This window comes from Hippocampus zosterae, chromosome 4 (assembly GCF_025434085.1).
Source record: "Hippocampus zosterae strain Florida chromosome 4, ASM2543408v3, whole genome shotgun sequence".
Classification (NCBI taxonomy): domain Eukaryota; kingdom Metazoa; phylum Chordata; class Actinopteri; order Syngnathiformes; family Syngnathidae; genus Hippocampus; species Hippocampus zosterae.
Genome location: NC_067454.1, coordinates 13165141 through 13185070, shown reverse-complemented (window position 1 = coordinate 13185070; position 19930 = coordinate 13165141). Strand labels below are relative to the sequence as shown.

The 19930-nt window shown below is 40.1% G+C and overlaps 1 protein-coding gene across 5 annotated transcripts in view; it reads right to left on the bottom strand.

Moving 5' to 3' along the window:
* The window catches only part of hipk3b (homeodomain interacting protein kinase 3b), a 29896-nt gene extending 11272 nt beyond the window's left edge, over positions 1–18624 (bottom strand). For 3 of the 5 annotated variants that reach the window (XM_052063456.1, XM_052063459.1, XM_052063460.1), the window contains exons 1-4: positions 18246–18624; positions 17582–17623; positions 8906–10229; positions 2226–2349 (exon numbers count right to left, since the gene is read on the bottom strand). In XM_052063456.1, the coding sequence (XP_051919416.1) occupies positions 2226–2349; positions 8906–10229; positions 17582–17623; positions 18246–18318 (1563 nt within the window). In that variant the 5' untranslated portion in view covers positions 18319–18624. The remainder of the gene's footprint in view (positions 1–2225; positions 2350–8905; positions 10230–17581; positions 17624–18245) is intronic. The other 2 variants (XM_052063458.1, XM_052063461.1) reach the window with 1 other exon arrangement.
* Positions 18625–19930: the final 1306 nt, after the last annotated feature.

Here is a 19930-nt window from a genome sequence, read left to right as displayed (position 1 = left end):
GCTTGCTGTTTAGACAGCGTATTCACTGTTTATTAACAAGGGGATACTGAAATGACAAAAAATAGTATCAACAAAGGTTGATACTATTTTTGTAAAATGCTCCAAATTTGAGAGAAAAAAAAAGCTACGGTAATTATGTTTTAGTGTGTGTGTGTTTTGATTTGAAAATACGATTTATTTATTTTTAACTTGGTGGAACTTATTTCAAAATGAACTAAATAAAAAAATGCTATTATTCCCCTTTCCCAAGTGGAGCTTTCTCACTGTGAATTCTTATGAGACCAGACTGTAATACTTATCTGGTGAAAATGTGGAGGCAGGTTTGGAGAATTTCAGAATGCAGAAGGGAACAGCAGTTGCAAATGAATTAGCCAACGTCAGCACTCGCTAAGTGTTTGTTTGTATCTTCCATAGCGTATTCAAGCACCCCATGGGACTAAAAGGTTTTCATCCATTTCTCACTGAACAAAAGAATTACCGGTATTTTGATTCAGACACATTTGTGTTAAAGTGATTTTTGCTAGACGTATATATTTGCACTCATTTTTGCAATATTTAATTAATCTATAACAGCAATTACGATTCTTGAATGTGGACTGACATTTCCAATTTGAAATCATAATTCCTTCTCACCAATTGTCAAGCTTCCTTTTTAGTCACTCTCACATCTCCTATTTTTAGCAACTTTTATCCAAACTCATCTGCTCATCTGAGACTTCAGACTCCAAGGAGTCTCTTCATGAAATGAGGATGCTCACACAAAATATCCTTAAGGCAACATTATTATATGCAGTCTGCCTATCGCAAAATAAGATTTTAATTTTGTGACTTGTGTTGTTGGCAAAGGTCAAATCTGTTTTAGAGCTGTAAAGTGAGTTCTCCTTCCCCCTGACCCAGGAAATGAAACAATTTAAAAGCTGGTCGTATAAAATAAATAAATAAATAAATAAATAAATAAAGGAGGAAACCCTTGATGGGATTCAGTAGAGGGTGTGGGGAGGCTGATCAACATCAGGTAGGGTGCGGTGTGGCACACATAGGCTTTGCTGGCAGGCTTTGAGGGGATAGGGGAAAGCGGCTCAGTTTAAGCCCTGATCAGTCTGGTTCTCGGAAGACACCGTCAGAGGTCCACTGGGATGACCAAAACCCATTTTTCCTCAGTCTACCCGACACCAGCTGACTGTTAAATTAAAAAATGTACATTCCTACTTGGAAAAATATCAATTTTCGCTGTGTCCAATAGAAAAACTGGTCTGAGAGTTAAACACCAGTTTTCCATTCGACCGCCATTGCATTTTGGTCCTAGCTCTAAGTTATCTCAACAAAACTCAAGAGAAATCTCTGCATCATCAACCAAAAGCTTCCGCAAACTCAAGGAAATAATTTTTAAAAATGCATAAAGGAAAGTCAGAACCACTGTGGACTGTCACATTTGGAAAGTTACATGAACATTAGAAAAGCAAACTGAAGAAGGAAGGGGAAAAAACAAATGGAGAGGTGGAAATTTGTGATGTTATGCTGCCCAGACGGACATATGGATAGTGTTATGTTGGCTTGGATATACATTTTTGGAGGTCCAACTATTTTTAGCATTAGCCTCTTTAGTCAGAAGGCAGTACGGTTGCTGCAATATGGGGAAGATCCACTTAAGACAAAACATAAAAAAATAGACTCAAATACAAAACAAACACAAGATGTCGCTCCAGAGTATAAGCCGAATTATGGGCGGGGGGATTTATTTTATAAACAACGAGACCAAGAACAGTAGCGCTCAGACTCGGCCCACAAATTTTCATTCCCTATTTGTGGGTCTTCTGCTTCCATTTCTTCTGCTTTTTTTAATGGTTGGCATATGCTTTTGGTGTATTGCTGCCACCTTCCTTAGCATGCTATAAAAAATGTTTCCACCGACGGTAATGCGCAGCTACTTCTTCTGCTCCTTTTTTTGACTTCTTCTTCTGCTGTCTTTTAGCAGTTGGAAAATACTTTTGCTGCGTTACCGCCGGTGGAGAGAAGGTAGCAGTAATGCACAGAAAGTGAACACGCTTAGGGAACGGGTATTATGAGAGGCAGTCTTAGCTTGAATTTGAAGTTATACCTGAGATCACCCAAACAACGGGGGAAAAAAAGTGTGACATAGTTTGAAAAATACAACATATATTATCTAATAAGTAAAAAGAAAGTCAGCGTAAGCTAAAAACTGTCGCGGGAAGATGGTTACCTACCTGGTCATACTCCAGGGCCCCGGGGTAAAGGGGCCAGCCCAGGAAAAGCTCAGCTATCACACAGCCCAGGGACCACATGTCTATGGCTTCACAAAATGGCAATCCCAAAATAATTTCTGGAGCCCTGTAGAAAAGACAAAAAGTAATACATTAATTGCATTATAATATAAATTACATTAAAGAATTACTTTCATTTTATTATTTAATTCCAGTCGATTAAAAGTGATGGCATCATCTAAGATATGAACAATAAGTGGTACAAGGCAATCTTCACTGATAAAAACACAGATTTCACATGATCTTTCATGTTGGTGATTATTTGTTTGGAGGAATCAAGCAATTCTCCATAGGATTCCGCATGATGTCTCTCAGATGGTTTACAGTGGGAAATAGTATGCATCCTTCATTGAGCCGGATTGGCCATGCATGAGCAGGCTCGGCCAGTGGGTTAGGAAATCGGCCAGGCTTGGATGAGAGCTGAGACAATGTTAAATCTCCTCCACCCACACACAAAAATCAGCATTAGAATTTCTTCATTTATATCAAGGCTTTCAGTTTCTATCAGTTAATTGGTCATGAGTCAAGAACGAAAAGGGATTAAAGAGAAGAAAAAGGGCTATTTTGGATGTTTGTTGTTATTAAAAAAGTGCACATAAAAAACCCCCAAAAAGTAACACAGACAATGCTTTCAGGTAAATAAAAACAGGACACACAAATGGCACCTGTGTGTCTGTATTAAATATTCAGAAGCACTACGAAAACAGCTTTGTTAGACCATAGGATGGAGTTTACATTTATTAGCTTCACCAACAAAAATGCAATTTACGACACCCCTGAGGAGAGCCACATGAGTGTTACTTCTATACTTGCACACCAAACCAAGCGATTAACATGTGGGCAATGTGTCTTTTTACATATTGATATCACCAAGTATGGCTGAGTGTGCAAAATAGATTTCTGTGTTATTTTTGGAAGGTCAGTCTGAACAGGATTTTTTGACAGTCAAAACTAAAAAATAGATATTTTGAAGATTGTTCTCAAACAAATGCACGACGGGTCCAATATTTAGATCTGAAGACATTTGTATTGACAAAGAAAGCTCAAAACAGAAGGTAAGACTAACAAAATTACAGTATTACTTCAAAACCAAAACAAAGCAGACAATTTTGATCATGTGGTCAAACCGAAACGCATCCCAAATCTAGGTCAGTCAGAAACATAGTAAAAAAAAAAAAAAATCCTACAGTCAGGCTAACAATTTCGCATGCCATCAGTATTAGGGGAGGATTTCTCGGAGGATAAAGCTCTGGTTGGGGTTGTACTGGATGAGTTGTGACGTGCCCTGTGAAGAAAATGAGAATGCTGATGGGAAGGATGGAGGGGATGGACCAAAGTTGCAACTCAAGCGGCATTGTCCTCTGTTGAAACCAAATCCATTTTCCATCCTGAAAATATGCCATAGAAACCGAGGAGCTACTAAATTCTGTGGCGCGCCATTACGCCAACACAAAGTCAATGTATCAGAGGAAATATAATCTAAATGTAAGTATATAAAGTAAGTATCTCAGTCAATCGATTTAGATTTTTTTTCTCTCCGATCTTAAGAAAAAATATGAAATTGATTAAATGCATAATAAAATAAAATGATTATCCAGAGAAAAAATATGATTCAAAATATCTGACACAGTCAAACTAATTTCCAGGAATCGGGGTACAACGTTAACAGCTCTAGCCAACAAACAATTAGCTCCCTGACAGGTAAAATTGTAATAAATATAATACCATCCTTATGGGACTCCCAAAAGCATTGAGCTTTCATAACCAGATAAGTACTTGTGCATGTGCCATGAAATGAATGAACAAGATGTCAGTTTGCGGAATCTGATATGATGAATGTGTCATGTAGATGCAGATTTGCTGTGAATTGACAGAACCAACAAGCCAACTGGTGTCCACGGCCCCATAAAGCTTGACAGTCAGGTATGGAGCACAACTGTTTTTGTTTCCCTTTACAGAACTTTAAGTGAGGCTGTTATCTCACACTCCAGAAATAGATCCCTCATCCTCTAGCCTGTCTCCTATCAGGGAGGACCAATGTGTAAGGTGGAATCCAACCTGCAAATAAGGGTGGTGACGCATGAGGGAGGGAGGGGTATTGTTTTGTGCTTACAGAAGCCTTATATAGTTTGTTCATCTAAAATTATTTTCTGAGGAACAGGGAGATGTGTGATGCGACAAAGACGACCTATCAACACGGTGACCCCCTTTAATGGAAGCAGGAGGCGTCTCTCTCTCGCTCTCTGCCTATGTCTCCCTCCCTCTCTCTCTCTCTCTCCGTATATAAATAAAAACCAATGCGAACATAAAATGCGGGAAATTATGGGTATCAGTTGAAATTGTTCATATCGCTTGGCATTTCCACACACTAACTTTCAGGTCATTTAGTATGATGAAGTGAAACCACGGGCAGCGATTTTGCTCTGATCGGCCTGGGCCTTGGATTAAGGGTGCAAGGCTTAAGGCGTGTGCGACCAATGTAATGTGCTTAATGCGCTGACATGGAGCCAAAGGTAAAGAAAGATTTTTGTCCCACTTCAGTTGGACTTTGGTTCCAACTTACCCCCATATCCCCTTGGCCAGTCGTGACATTTTGAATGGAAAGGTACTGGACCCATTCCACTACAATGAACCAATATGGCAACAGCATTTCCTTTTGTCTCAGTGGGAGTAAATTTAAAACCAATGCGTCCATTTAGATCTCACTTAAACGAGTTGGAACATGATGCAAATAAGAAACTTATTAAATTCGGGGGCATATCTGAAAACGAGTACACAACACCAGGCTGGCTGTAAGGTAGGCTATTTTGTAACTGTATTGGCAGGTTTGGCAGAAAGGTTAAGACCGCAAAATATGTAACAGTCGAAAAGAAAAGGGAAAAAAAATAAATTTTGTTTTACCAAATCTTTATTTATGTTTATCTCACATTTTGTCACAAAACTAGCAATGCATGATGCTGGATGGTTTCTTTGTGGCAGGTGGTCTAATAAATATGTAGTTTCAGTACAAACGGGGTTCAGGGACAATGATGTTTTTCTGTCCTTGGCAACAACTTGGCTTATGTTGCCAAACAACAAGGTTGAGCCGTTAGTCATTACTGATCTCATTTTCAAGGTGAAACCTCCCCGAGTATTCCTTCGACATGTTGCCCTAAATCCATTAATTTAATGGAAATCCAATAACACAGTGGAATGTCAAGTTGATCTGTCCAGTTTTCATTTTCTCATTATGTGTGCACGCAGTGTTGGTTGAGCCACTAAACTCACAAAAGAGAAAGGTCGGCATTTATTGTGAAATAAATTTATTTCTGAAATTGATTGTGTTGTACATGTTAAATTGCTCCATGTACAGCACTTCGTATGCAGCAATGGCTGTTTGAAAGTGCTCTATAAATGCAATTGACTTGACTTGAAATAGTAGTGCAGATGCTTGTTTGAAATGGTGTTTGCTTTTTCTTGCAGGTTTTCTGACAGAACATGACAGAGAGAGTACTACTTCATTGATTTGATTGTTTACAGATTTATTTATTATTTTTTACAAGCAAAAATATAACTAAGCGCCCTATAGGAATTCACAGTAATTTAATACAAAATCAAAGGAACTGAAAGTCAACAGTTTGGAGAAGGGGTGTGCAAATGCACATTTTATACAAATTGTGTGTGAATGATTCGGGCATGTGCTTCAAAGAATTCTCTGAAATTCAATTGACATGTTTTCTTTTTTTTTTTTTGTTAAAAGCAAAAAAATAAATATATATACACTTCAAATGTATGAATTATTTTTAAATTTGAGCCGTAGGGATCCATCTCTATTTAATTCCAGCAATCTGCTTTAGCCAACTGCCAGATCGTTCAAATGTATGGACAATATGCAAGAGGCTTATTTATTATAAAATGCTGAATGGCCCATGGCATGCAAAACAGTATTCCCATTAGTGGAGGTGAATGATTGGCCAGCACCAATAAACAAAACACACTGATTTTTCCATGAATTAAGTGAGAACTAATTTGTATTGTCAAGCTCTCCTTTTCATTTCCTTCTAGCTGCTTAACCATCTATAGAGGCACATTGGCCAGCATTCTGCCAGTTATTTTAAGCAGTTCTTTCCTCACATCCAAAAACATGCTGCTCCCTTGAAGTATACTCTGCATGGTTTCCACAAGGCAGGCCAAGTTTTGTGTTTTCATTCCAGCAGCTATTTACCTAGCATGTAGTCATTTGATTTCACCAATACTTTCGTTTGTGTTGTGATTGGAGTGCAGCTTTTAGGGCTCTCTTCTGCATTTTCCAGGTTGTCAAATAGTTTCGGCCATGTGTATACTATCTGTTGTTATTCCTGTTGTTATTCAATATAAATTTGACAGTACATGTAATACACCTTAAATATCTGTTCATTGCGGCCACATTTATTTGTATGCATCTGCATTGAGCATCAGAATGTCATGAATGGTCACCAAAGCGCTGACAGCGATGACAAGCGGCTGTTCTCTACTTCCTGCCTTATAAAAGCACAACAAAGAATAAACGGTTCTGTTTTGGGCAAGTTCCTAAAGCAACGTATGTACAATAGTGTTGGTGAAAAAAAAAATGATTACACCAGAAAGGTTTTATATATAGGTACATCACAGAGTTGGGTATCGCAACATCAGTCCCGACTGGGACCACAACCACAGGTACCAAAAATTGAAGAAAATGTGGAGTTTGGCAGTTTCCACTCCTTCGGGAAGCTTTTCGAACATTGTAGAGTGTGTCTGTGAGATTTTTGCCATTTCATCTCGAAGAGCATTAGTGACGTCAAAGATCACAGAGGTTGGAGAGGTCCTTGCTCACATCTCTAGATACCCCCCCCCTCATTTGTTTGCAGTTTGTGTAACAAAGTGCATGCAATAAAAAGTCGAGTATATGGTTTGTTCAATGTTTCTTTAAAAAAAAAAGTCCAACTGTATAAGACCAGAAGGAATTTCATGGAACCAATAATGAGTAAATCCTTTCCCATTTTATCCATTTCACATAAGACAACAACAAAAAAAAAATCCCAGTTCGATCACTTTACCACTTTGTTATGCCACTAATGCTTTGACTATGAGGTTCTTGCATACTCCCAGCCTGAAAACTTGCCAACATGTCTCTTGTTTTTACAGACCACCGTTTCCAGTATTACGATTGGTGTTCACTTCCACTTTTCACTTCTCATTCATCAACGCATGTTTGGGTTGCGTACTGTTGTCTCGGCAAAGGTTTTGTGGAAATGGCCACTGACATCTTACTCGGAAAGACTCTGGATGTTTGCAAAAATATGGAACCACATACAAACATACAAAACGAAGCGAAAAACAAACCAAAATCAGTCTTATGTATCCATGCATTTCACTGTGCATATCTGGGCTTTGGTTTAGCCATGCCCCAAACTACTGATATAGCGAGATAAAAAAAAATGAACACACTATTTCAACGATTCAATTACATATTCTTCTCAGTCTTTGCACAGGTTTGAAGATAATTGCTGAAAATGTATCAAGCATTTAGAAGCAAATCTCTGGATTCATGTTACCAAGTCTAAAACCCATTTTGACAACACGTGAAAATCATCTCCAGATGACATTCACAGGGCAATCCAATTTCAGGATGGTGACAAGTTCTGCTTTCAATCTATTTTGGTCCATAGTACCAAGTCCATGTGTACTCATGGACTATACATGAAAAGTACACAAAAAAAGACAACAACAAAAAACAATCTATTTGGGGATACATCCAAAGCACTATGCCGGCGACGAAAAACAAGTCTTACTTGTGGGAATTGTACGGCATTGGCAGACATTCTACTGCACTGCTTATGATTTTAGGCATGCGCCATATCTGTTTTGGGAGGACTATCATGGCGACAAGAACTTCCTCGAATGATTTCCTGCTTCCCAGACAAACAATCTAAAGGATAGTTAGTGCTATGTTGTACTTTGTTAATTCATTGAATGATTCACTTTTGGTACTAGTGAACATTCATGCTGCCAGCTGTGTCACTTAAAACACCAAAAGCCATCCAAAGACAAACATGTTTTTGTTTTTTTTAAAGGAGGTCTGTGCATGCAGAGTTAGTCATTCAGGTTTCCGCAAGGCCTTGGGAAAATAAACAAACTACACATTTCCCAAATGGATGTCACCTGCAGGTAGCCTCAGCTCAGGCCTACACAAGTCTGGACTTTGATTTTAAAACCACAGACATCCAAAACTAAAAGGCCAAAAATTAAAGAGCTAGTAGTAGTTTGGGCTATTAAAATGTAACTAATTACCTTGAAGGAAAATAATGTTGTCATTTCTTGGCAAGACTTTCTTGATGTAATCTAATTACACAAACAATGTTGAGGTAAGCAATTTAAATCTTTTATACGAAGCACTGTGGCGTCACTTGCTTTCCCAGACTGTCGCTGCGTGTGGCTCCTAAGTTGGCAGGATGTTGTGCAGCATGGGAGACATTTCCTTATTTTGCCGCCAGAGGAAGGACATTTTAAAGCCAACAGTTCTACCTCAAAATGACACTAAAATAATATGCAGTTGCACTTCCGCAAATTGTCAAAACAATCAATGTGATGAGTACAGCCGAGAATGTTTCCTGCTTTGCACTCACCTATAGTACCGAGATTGGAGGTACGTGGAGCAGACCGCTTTGGACACGTGGCTGGCTGAGCCAAAGTCTATGACCTTCACCCTGTAGGGTTGCCTCACCGGATCCACCAGCATAATGTTCTCAGGTTTGAGGTCCGCATGAATCAGACTCATACTCTTCAGCTTTTTCAGAGCCGTGGCCACCTGCTGTAGTACAGGTCTGATCACTTTCAGGGGCAGCGGGCTGAACTTATTCTGCTTCAGGAAATCATACAGGTTCTGCTCAAGCATCTCAAACACAAGGCAGGTATGGCTGCGGTGTTGGAAGCATTCAAAGGCTCGCACCAGGTTGTGTTCATCTGCGTTCTCTGCGCTCAGACGAGCAAGGATACCGACTTCGATTTGACCTTGCCGGGCGTATGAAGGATGGTTCTTCAGGATCTTTACGGCCACTACCTCGCCCGTACCTCTTTTCCAGCACTTGACAACCTGTCCGAACGTGCCGCGTCCCAAGAAATCCAGCACTTCGTATTTATTCTTCAGGGAGCAAAGAACCTCATGCTGAACGACCTGGTAGTCCCCGTCACATCCCCCCGCTCCCCTTGCTGCACCAACACCCACGGGTCCTGCAGCCGGCTTGCTAGTCCCCCCTCCAGCGCCAACGGCCGCAGGTGCAGTCGCCGTTGCGTTTCCTACATTCGTTGTTTGCAACATGGCAGGCAACATTGACAGTTCCTCCACAATCTGCATGGTGCTCCCTCGATTATCCAGCTCTTCACTTTTACGTTTCAGTCCACATCGCTGAGAGCTGTCAGCCGAGTCCAAACCTCCACAGTCCGATTCTGTGTCTGCCTCCCCCTCCTCCTTCTCCTCCTCTCTACCACCCTCACCTCCTCCACTGCAGCCCTCTCCCCTTCCCCCTCCTCCTGCCCCTGTTGCTCCACTGCTGCTCCCACTTGCTGTGACTGTCTTCTGCTGATGATGATTCTGGTCCTGCTTGTGGACAGCCCCTATGCTGTGTCGCTGCTGGATCGCAGCTGGGCCCAATCCTCCAGCTCTTTTCCCAGGCTGTTGTCTCTGGACGCCCCGCACAATCACCGTCTTCACGGGGTAACCTTGTCCTCCAAACACTTTTGCGTCTGCTGCCAAGTCGCGACTCAAGAACGAGCAGGCTTTCGTCGGATGCACAATACCAAGGTTTCGCCTGTTCAGATAAGTCCGCGGATGTGCTCTCTCATGGTACACACAGCTGCTGGGCTCGACTTTGAGTTTCTTCACACTGCTAAAGGCACTTGTCTGGGTTTGATAAATGTGTGGTGGGTAAACCAAGACTTGTGAGGCCATACCTGGAAGGGAAAAAGAAAAAAAAAACATTGGAGGTCAATAAGATGAATCTATGGTATACCATTCTTGTATTTTAATTACAATTCCAATGAGGATAACTTTTTTAGAAAATGGACAAATTTTCAGCATTGTGCCAAAAACAAAAATATAGTAAAAAAATAAAAGGAGCTTACATTAGGATCATAAAAGGTCACCTTTTCAGATACTTATTTTCTGAAATTAAACATTTTCAGACGTCTCTCAGGACTCCCTACTGGTCAAAATAGGTCAAGTATGTTGTGTTTTTGCTTACATCGTTGTGTAAGCTTAGAAAAGTTGAAGGAATGTAAAATATGGAAGATACAGTTAACCAAATGCAAAAGACTGTAAAAGTACATTCATGTTTCAATTCCTCCTCTCTGAGAGCACAAGTTATGTTTATTAGCCCTGCTTTATTGTTTACCACTTGCTAATCTCAAGACTTACTGTGTTAACATTTCAACAGGGAGGACAGTGATGTCACATGCTTTGTCTGACAGATTTCGGTACATTCAGAACATATCATTTGTGATCGCAGCCCTAAACTGGGCGGACACATAACACCGATTCCAAGCCCATCAATCGTGATTTGAACCAGAGAAAGCAGACGGAATGTAACAATAACCAAACATCGCAATACAATATTATCACAATATGCACCCCATGATACGCCAATTACCACACCGTTGTGATGAAGCAGCTGGAAAAATTGTGTGTATGTGTGTATATATATATATATATATATATATATATATACACACACATACACACACTGTATATACAGTATATAAGTATATATATATACACTAAACATGAGTAATTGCATTTAATGTCTCATCGATACAATGCTAATTAGCTGAGGTCATAATTATGCATACAGTTTAAACAGTACAGGTAACATGAATGTACACAAACGTCCTACAATCACTAATACAATTAATATTGAAGCACTTACTTGCTAATGCAGGCACACATAGTGAATCGAGTCAATTCGTGGAGGAACCAAAAATGTTCTACGTTCCCCTTCATCTGGCGATTACCATGGGTCTTAAATGTAGATGGCCAAAACATGACAAATTCAAATTTAACTAACCACTGGATCAGGGGGCGAGTGTGCAGTTCTCGTGACTAGACTATGCTGGAACTGCACAAATGGAAAACAATGTGGCCTTTTTAACAGGTGTGCCGCTTCTAAAATTGTGACATGACACTTCGACACCCATATTGTGGCAATATTAATATCACAGTATTGCCGTTATCGCTACATCTCGAGGAGGCCCGTTTGTTTGTTTTTTTTTTGGGGGGGGGGGTTGGGCGGAACTTCAAATGAACAAATTACTTTTGGTTACTGCCATTTGTAATTTGCGATGTGAAAAAGGGTTGGTGAGCTGCTATATCTCCATCTTTTTTAAATTTACCAATGTCACAATAACACTTTGTGACACCCTTACATCACTACTAAGAGAACAAGTTGCGGGAAAGCACTTGACAGCACCTTTCAACTCTCATTCAGCCACTATAATCCCACCAACACCTCCACACAGAAGATGACTAATGTTGCAAAGGTTTACCTGACCTTTCCCTGTGGTTGCAATACATCCTACTGCATGTCTCTAGGCAACCAATCGGGAGGAAAAGCATCATTGGAAGACAACCAAAGATCATTGTTTTGTTTTGTTTTTGCCCATGTGAATTGGAATTGACTTCTTTCATGCAATTGGAACAGGAAAAGTCTGATTTTTTTCCATAACCAACCAGGTCCGCTTTTGGATGTGGATGTAAAATCGGATAGGTGCCAATGCACCTGCATTATGAACACTCAGGTCATGCTTTTCTTACACATCCGACCTATATGTCAAAACCACACGGGCGGGCAAGACTACTTGGGAGACTACTGACAATCAGCTGTGCATCTGCACAGTTGTTTATAGAGAAACACCGTTACTTTTAAATTGGACTTTCATTTAATTAACGACCATCTCACAACCAGCAGGATAAAAAAAAACTAACAAAACTCCCTTTTTGAACAAGCCAGAAGTTCCACATCAAAAATTTTGGAAGCGCAGCTGGGCAGAGAGACTCCTCTCCTCACACCAACAAAAACACCATATACTTAAATTATGAGATGGACACAAAATGTGAAGCATAGGGTAGTAATTGGTGGGAAGGGAAAACAATGGCAGCTCCTTCTATTATTATGAGCAGAAGCCAGATAGTCCCTTGGTCAACCATGAGGTTCCTACTTTACCATTGCTTACAGCCTCCAAAGCTGCAGAAGCCGTCCCTCAACCTTGAACTGCAAGATAATTACTCACCAGCAACCTTTTTGTCCAACTCAAACTTTAAACGGTGACGAAAATCAACACAAGACACGTGGTACTACTGATGAGCAAGTGGTACTAAGTGAGAAAACAAAGTGCATTTGATATGCTGTAAATAACAGGAACAGAAAATAAAACAAACAACTGGTGGCTATACACATCAAAAGTTAAAACCAACGTGTCATATGTCAATGCTAATATGACTTCGGAACAAAGCAATCATCCAGGACCGACAATAAACATTTTCATTGCTATGAAATTATACAACTTTTCAATACCCAACATGTCACTGAGAGGTTATTGTTTTAACAAAAAAAAGTATAAAAATCCAGGCCCAACAATAAAGTCAGCTTGAATAAAACTGACTTCTGAATGACAATGAAGCGATGAGAAATTTGACAAAATGGCTGCCAACAGAATTCGATACCATTTTACATATCACTCTCTTGTTTCATGTTCTAAACAGCACCTGTTTCAGTGGCAGTGTTCCCATAGTGGGGCTGTAACTCAACCTCTCGTAGCGATGTCTTAGTGGGCTTGTTCTTCAGGCCACAAACTAGTCGGGACTGAATCCAAGGTGCCTCTTGTTAGTCGCTTTCAGTCCGTATCTCATCGAGCATCAAAGGTTTGCAAGTGTGTGCATATGTAGTGAATGTTTTTTTGTCAGTGTTCGTTCAATATTACAAATAGTTGCAAACATGTTTGTCAGACATTCCCAAACTGTTTTAATGGTCGCAATAGTTTTTCTTGTCGCCATGATCAACATTTCTTTGCGACAAGTAAAACGGTTTAAGACCATTAAAATTGTTGCCAAATGCCTTTGTGACCGTTTGCGACCTTGAACGAAATCTGACGAGAAAATAACATTCGCTATGGGCGCAAACACTTGCAAACCTTCGGCGCTCGGTGAGATATGGCCTTTCAAGTAATGAACACCATTTTGTCTCAACGAGATGGGTAGATAATCCATTATTATGCCCATCCCTGAGTTGGGAGCACAAAGAAAATCTCTGCGAATAGGAGGTAAAGCAGAGCTGCATTAAAATGAGCAGGGCTTGTCCACACTTGGTTTAGGCTAAAGGGAGCTTCATCACATTTACCAATGAAACCGTGTTACACATGATTAAGGACATTTAAGTATCACAAACTAGACCTTCAACTAAGCTACAGCCACGCAGAATCAGAGAGGAGAGGCAAAAACTGACCGTAGCCATGCGTTTTGACATCACTATTCAAAGTGAGTTAAAGCTGCTGTGTTCACTGCAGATACCGCGAACGTGTGAGAAAGAAACCTAACATACAGGTAGTTCAGCATAATGTTACAGAGGAGAGTATAAAAACAGTTGACAAACATACGAAGATGGCTTTGCAACGTCAAGTGGGCTGTATTTGATTTCTTAACCTTTCAGGTGGTGTGCCTGATGAATATACAGGTATACCTTTAATTTGAACATAAAGCGTGTGTAGTTTTGCTTGCTTGAGCGAGGCTTCTGCAATCACCAGAACCAGTAGGCTGTCTATCATTTACCAAATCAAGCTGCATCCAGCATGACTATTGTGAAGGCCAAATTTATTGCCCAATCCGAGACTGCAACAGTGGGCATTTTTCGACCCCCCTGCCTTCCAAGAGGGGGCACTGCAAATATTCACAGCTCAACGACCTTACAAAGTCTCGTGAAAAAGATCTTCGTTGCTCAAAAGCCCCTCTATTTTCCAAGGAATGTGAGCACATGGCATTTCAATTGTAAACTTATGACAAACATTTACAAGTCCTCAGATTAGTTCTCATACTAGGCCAATATAAAGAGCAGAATGTTCTACCACTGGGCCCTTGGCGGGACACTGCATAAACTGACATCTGTTTAGAAGGGACAGCTGGAACCGAGATGTAGCATCACACCAAACCAACGCTGCTGCTGCTGCTGCTGCTGCTGCTGCTGCGTGACACATCATGCCTCTAATTAGGAACCGGTAAGGGCCTCGTAAAAATCCCACATTGGTTGAGCATTAGCTGTTTGGTTGGATAATAACAAACGCACTGACCATAAAGTGCAGGGCATTTTTTAAAGTGTTGCAATGACCATCATGAAATTGTCTGCACAGAATGTAATTCATACACACCGTTGCTACCACCAAAGGAATAATATGCTCCCGTCGCGCTTGGAAGCATGACCGAATCATTTCATTCACTCGTCCCTACAACAGATATTCTTCTCGGTTACATTCTGTTGGGATTGAAACGACATTTTAAATGCTCATTAGTGGTGTGCATCCCTCGAATGAAAGACAATCCGATACAGATCTTGACATATGCGGGTGCGATACGAGTCAAGGATGGTTTTATTCTAAAGTAGAAAGATTCGATTTGGTTCTTTTCAGTCGGATAAAGGTTTGATTCACAATGGTATGGTTCAGTTTGAGAAGGTATGATGCAATGAGTTTCTTGATTCAAAACATGTTTTGGTAAACCACGAGTATGAGTACAATAAATAACAGAGGTGGGCATTCCATCAGTACTGCTGGTAGGTCCATCTGTCCATCATTGACGGACTCACAGTTAGCTGACGAATGACTAGAAACTTCAAAGAATGACGGGCTAGGTGCTCGAAGCTGGTTTTTGTCCATCACCGGAATCGTCACTAACAGGGTCGTTCCCAATGGAATTTCTCACTTTGTTACTGGTGACAACTTTTGTTTGCAGGTGTGAATATACACTTATGTTGCTTTTAGCAGACCGCACTGACTAAATGCGTTAACAGGTCACCAGAAACAGTCAGCTTTGACGTATAGTAGATCACCTAGACTGCCAAGTTGCGGCTCCTATACAGTAAGTGGCAGTACGCACTAAAGAGTCGTACGAGTCAGGTTTCTTCCTTTCCTTTGGTCTGCTCGCGTAGGTAAATATAAATATCAGCACTAGTCACAATTTTGATCAATCTGGTCAAATGGCATTGTCATTAACTGACTCAGACCAGAGAAAGTGAAAAAGAGATGTGAAGGCACTGCCGGTTTCAAACCACTTTCAGTTTCTACTGCAATAATATATGGAAATTCACAGGTGTAGCAAATTAAACTTGGATCATTTTAAATACTGAATCCTGACCCTTAGTCAACCCTGACATAGTTTATTATCAAATAATATTTTGTGATCAACATTTGTGCCCATTCCCTCACAAAAAAAAAATAAAATAAAAACCACACGGATATTCCAATCCAATTATCTGACGGTTCTTCAACTAAACACTGTGCCTGTCCTGTGCTACAAAGAATGTTGAATGTTTACTTATGCTGGAAATGTTCCACCCATCTGTGCAGCTTTCCACAGAAATTCCAAGCTTGTCATGGTGCTCACTGTCATATTTTCCACCTTAAATGCAGAGGAGGTTACTGAGAAACCAGTTCTTTATGCACAAACGGTGCAAGCACACATTGCACACCCAGGGCGGTGTGTCATAAAATGCCTGTCCTGCTGCTACCTCCAGAAAGCCATGCTATCGATAACTTAAATAATGCAATACAAAGGGCACTGCGAGGAGTGTCTATGAAGAAATTAAAAACAGCAAATTGCGCTTTTATTTCCAAAAATGTTTTTCGGCAGGGGGAAGGGAAGCGCAGTACCCTTTCCGATTTGCTTAACTGTTTGTTGTATATGTAAATTGTGCCATGTACATCACTTTGTATGGAGTGATGGCTGTTTGAAAGTGCTCTATAAATACAGTTGAATTGAGTTGAGTACCTGACTTAAAATAAAAAAGAAGCAAGGATAAGAAGTCAACTGGAATAAGTCTGGCAACAGATACAGTATGAGGCGACGGGAAAAATAAAATTAGAAACAACTGAACCTTTTAGTCTTATTTTCAAAAAACAGCCAGGCAGCAGTTTTGCTTTTGGTCACAAATAAATACAGCTTTGCATTGACTGACGAAAACCTCAATTTACAATTTTTTTTGAAAAATGAGTCATTGCATCGTTGTTTTTTGTCTTGATTTATGAGCAACGGTTTGAGTTACAGGTGAACTTTGGAACCACAACGCTTGGTGTCAGCGGCAAACTACATTCGGCTATCATCAATTCACGATTTTCTTGCAGTGGAAGGAAAACACATTGGGTGTAGTCATCTTCCATGCTTGCATTTACCTTTTATTTTGTTTTTTGTTGTTTGCTCTAAATTATGTTTTTGCTAAATATGGGGGAAATAAATTGATCTGATATTATTCTTTGTAATAAAGATTAATTGTTGAAAAATACATTTGAAGAGGATCTTGAAAAAAATAAAGTTTCAAAGGAAATGGCAATCGCAATTTTAATGAAGGGGGAAGGGGGGTTGCAATCAGATTTCCCTAAATTGTACAGCCCTAGTTTGAAATCACATTATCTATCTACTGGGGAGTGGAGAGTGAAACGTTTTTTTTGTTTAGTTTTTAATGATTATTAGAAGTCATTCTCATTGATCAAATACATTTCCTCAAAACTATGTCCCATAATCATGACATTCTTTCCAAACTCGTAATATACTGTCGACGGATGGTGTCGAGTTTTGCCTTAAAAGCAACACTGTAACAAATATCCAACTTTAACTTACAATGCCAGAGAGGTGCTCATTTAACATTATCTACATTATTGTGGTTGGACTTTAAAGTGGTGTCAATCATAACATGAGCTGTTCCCAATAATTTTGCTTCAGTTGTTTACCAAGTTAGTGTTTCCTTTGATGGACCAAAAACATGTTTTTGTTTTTTTGAAACAGACATTTCAAAAAAATGTTTCCGCCAAATGCCTTCTAAACAGAACTTTAACATTAGTACTTCCATTTAGCTGTCACGATTGTCCAGAGTGTCTTCTGACTTCCAACGCAATTAGTCGTGAAAAAAAATCCAATGGGCAACAATCAAATACGAGGGCACCTCCTGTGTAGTTGACGAGTGGATTATACATTTATATGAGAGTCAGTCCAAACTGGCCAAGGAAACCATTATAAGTACAGCTAGCCATGAAAATGAGTTAAGATCACTTACCATCGAATTGGGGTTCATAAAGTGTATCCAATGTTGTGGCCACTGAGTGGGAGGCAAAAACAACAAGTGCCCGCAGAGAACATCAGTCAGTCACGTAGTTTTTTTCCTATTCTGAGAATCGACATATACGAAACACAATGGCTCGGAAATAACTAGAAAAGTTACTTGCGAGTTATTTAAACGCAAGCTATGCTTCGCTGAGCTCAAAGGTCTTCTGTGTTTGTGCTAATTTGCCTTTTGACGTCTAACGATGTTAAGAAGGAATGATTGACACTTTTAACGCAATGGGATTCACAATTTACAAATCACTCGGTTCGTTTCATCCACGTAGTAGAAAATGTTATTGTCATCACGATGTAATAAATTGACGGTTCCCCATGACAACACGGAAATAAAACACCAAGAGTGTCCAACACACTCGCGTTAATCATTACAACCAACGTCACAGGCACGTAGGCCTACAAGGGTTTTTCCTACAAGTATAGTAAATGGTTTATCTAGGCAAAGTGATTGTTTTGTTACCACAAAAATCAAGATCATACGATTATAAACCAACCAAGCGCGCTAGCCAAGTTTGTTGGCAAGTCACGGCAATGTTACGTCACGGGCCAACTGTTTTTAAAATGTGAATTTGACCGCAAACACGGTTCCATCGTTAACTTACCTTCACATAGAGTCACAATAAATATAATCCAGGGTTTGTCTGAACATGTTACGGATTTATAAACCCATAGCATGCACAGTTCGCCTGCACTGCTGCCATCTTGTCCTAGACGACAGGGAGGGAGAGCTCCCCCTCGGTAACACCACCATCGCCCACATTGCAAACGTCAACTGAATCACGCATATGAACATCCAGAGATATCAAGTCGTGCTCGAGGTGAGAGCTAGGCAGTTCTAATGTGTCTCCCTCCACTTAGTGGGAGGTAGCCCATCGAGGAAAGGGTGGCCGTCCCCCCGTCAAGATGCGCCGCTCCGCAGCCCTGCTAGCTTCCAACATGTCTCTTTTCCTCTGTCTTCTACCCAGAGTGAATGTTTGTGAGCTGACGGCATTGGCCAGACCGCACCAATCAATCACAGAGAGCACGCGATGCAGAAACATGACTTCAAAATACAACAGTGTGTAATTTAGGCGATGCATACACAATTTACACGAAAATACTGTTCACATTGTATGATTGCTGGATTTACGGGAAGGTGGCAGAGTTTGAGACCGAAGAAATAGATGGTTGATCACTCGGGGATTTTCTTCTTTTGTCTATTTTTTCGGTTGTGAGTCAGACACGGACACGCGCGTCTCCCGTGTTTGTCATATGTCCCACCCTACTGGTCAAAGAGGGGAACGGCACATGTCGAAGCGTGGAGTAATTGTCGTGAATTTGAACCGGGAAAGTCCCTACGACACATCGTTGCAATTCCAGGACTTTTTTCACTTCCGTTCAACTACCGGCCTCGTTTTAGAACTGTGCAACGTTTCAGTATGGGCGTATAAACAGTGCTGCAAGTGCCTTGCTCAGAGAGAGAGGGGGAGAGCGAGAGTTAGAGAATGAAGAGGATTACTTTATAGCTGGTTCAGTGGCTCCCACATTTGAAATGGCAACATCTTGATCTCCAGCCAAATGCTCATCCAAAATTCTATTTTACTTAACCATAGAATTAAGATTAAGATATCCTTATTCAGCAATATTTTAAATATAGTTGGACAAAACACAGCATAATGGTTCGCACGTTTTTCGAAATCCAAAAAAAGATTAATCTCAAAAATGCAATTTCTTTTGAAATAACTTGAATATTGGAAGGCTGAAACTGAACTACAGTAATATGTTGTAAAATTAATATTGAAATGTAGAATGTGAGACTTAGCATAATTTGATTCGGCCAAGACATTTGGAAAGAGCAAACAATGTAAATTATCCGTGAATTTTAAATTGGGGTTTCAATTTTTGGGAGTGTGAAAAAAATCCGCTAATATTTTGAATGATTTGAACCTTTTGAAGTTGAAATGGTTTGATTTCGTCAAGAAATGTTGAAGAAGGGGGAGATTATTGAAAATAGCTCTTGGGAATTTTCTTGTGAAAATGTAGGAATTTTATTGTGCAGAGTGTGAAATTCGGGGAATATGGAAATTGTTGGAATGAGGAAAATTGTCCCCCAATATTTTGTGAATGAGCTGAACAAGTTGAATTTAGAACGAGAATGGTGGAGAACTTTTTTGTTAAATGTCTCGTTCGCTTGAAAATGTAAAATTCTGTCTGTCCTGAATTTTGTTCAATTTTTAAAAGTCGGAATGTTTTGAAAAAAATGGAGGGGTGTGACCTGTTAAAAATGACGGAAAATAAAATATATGCA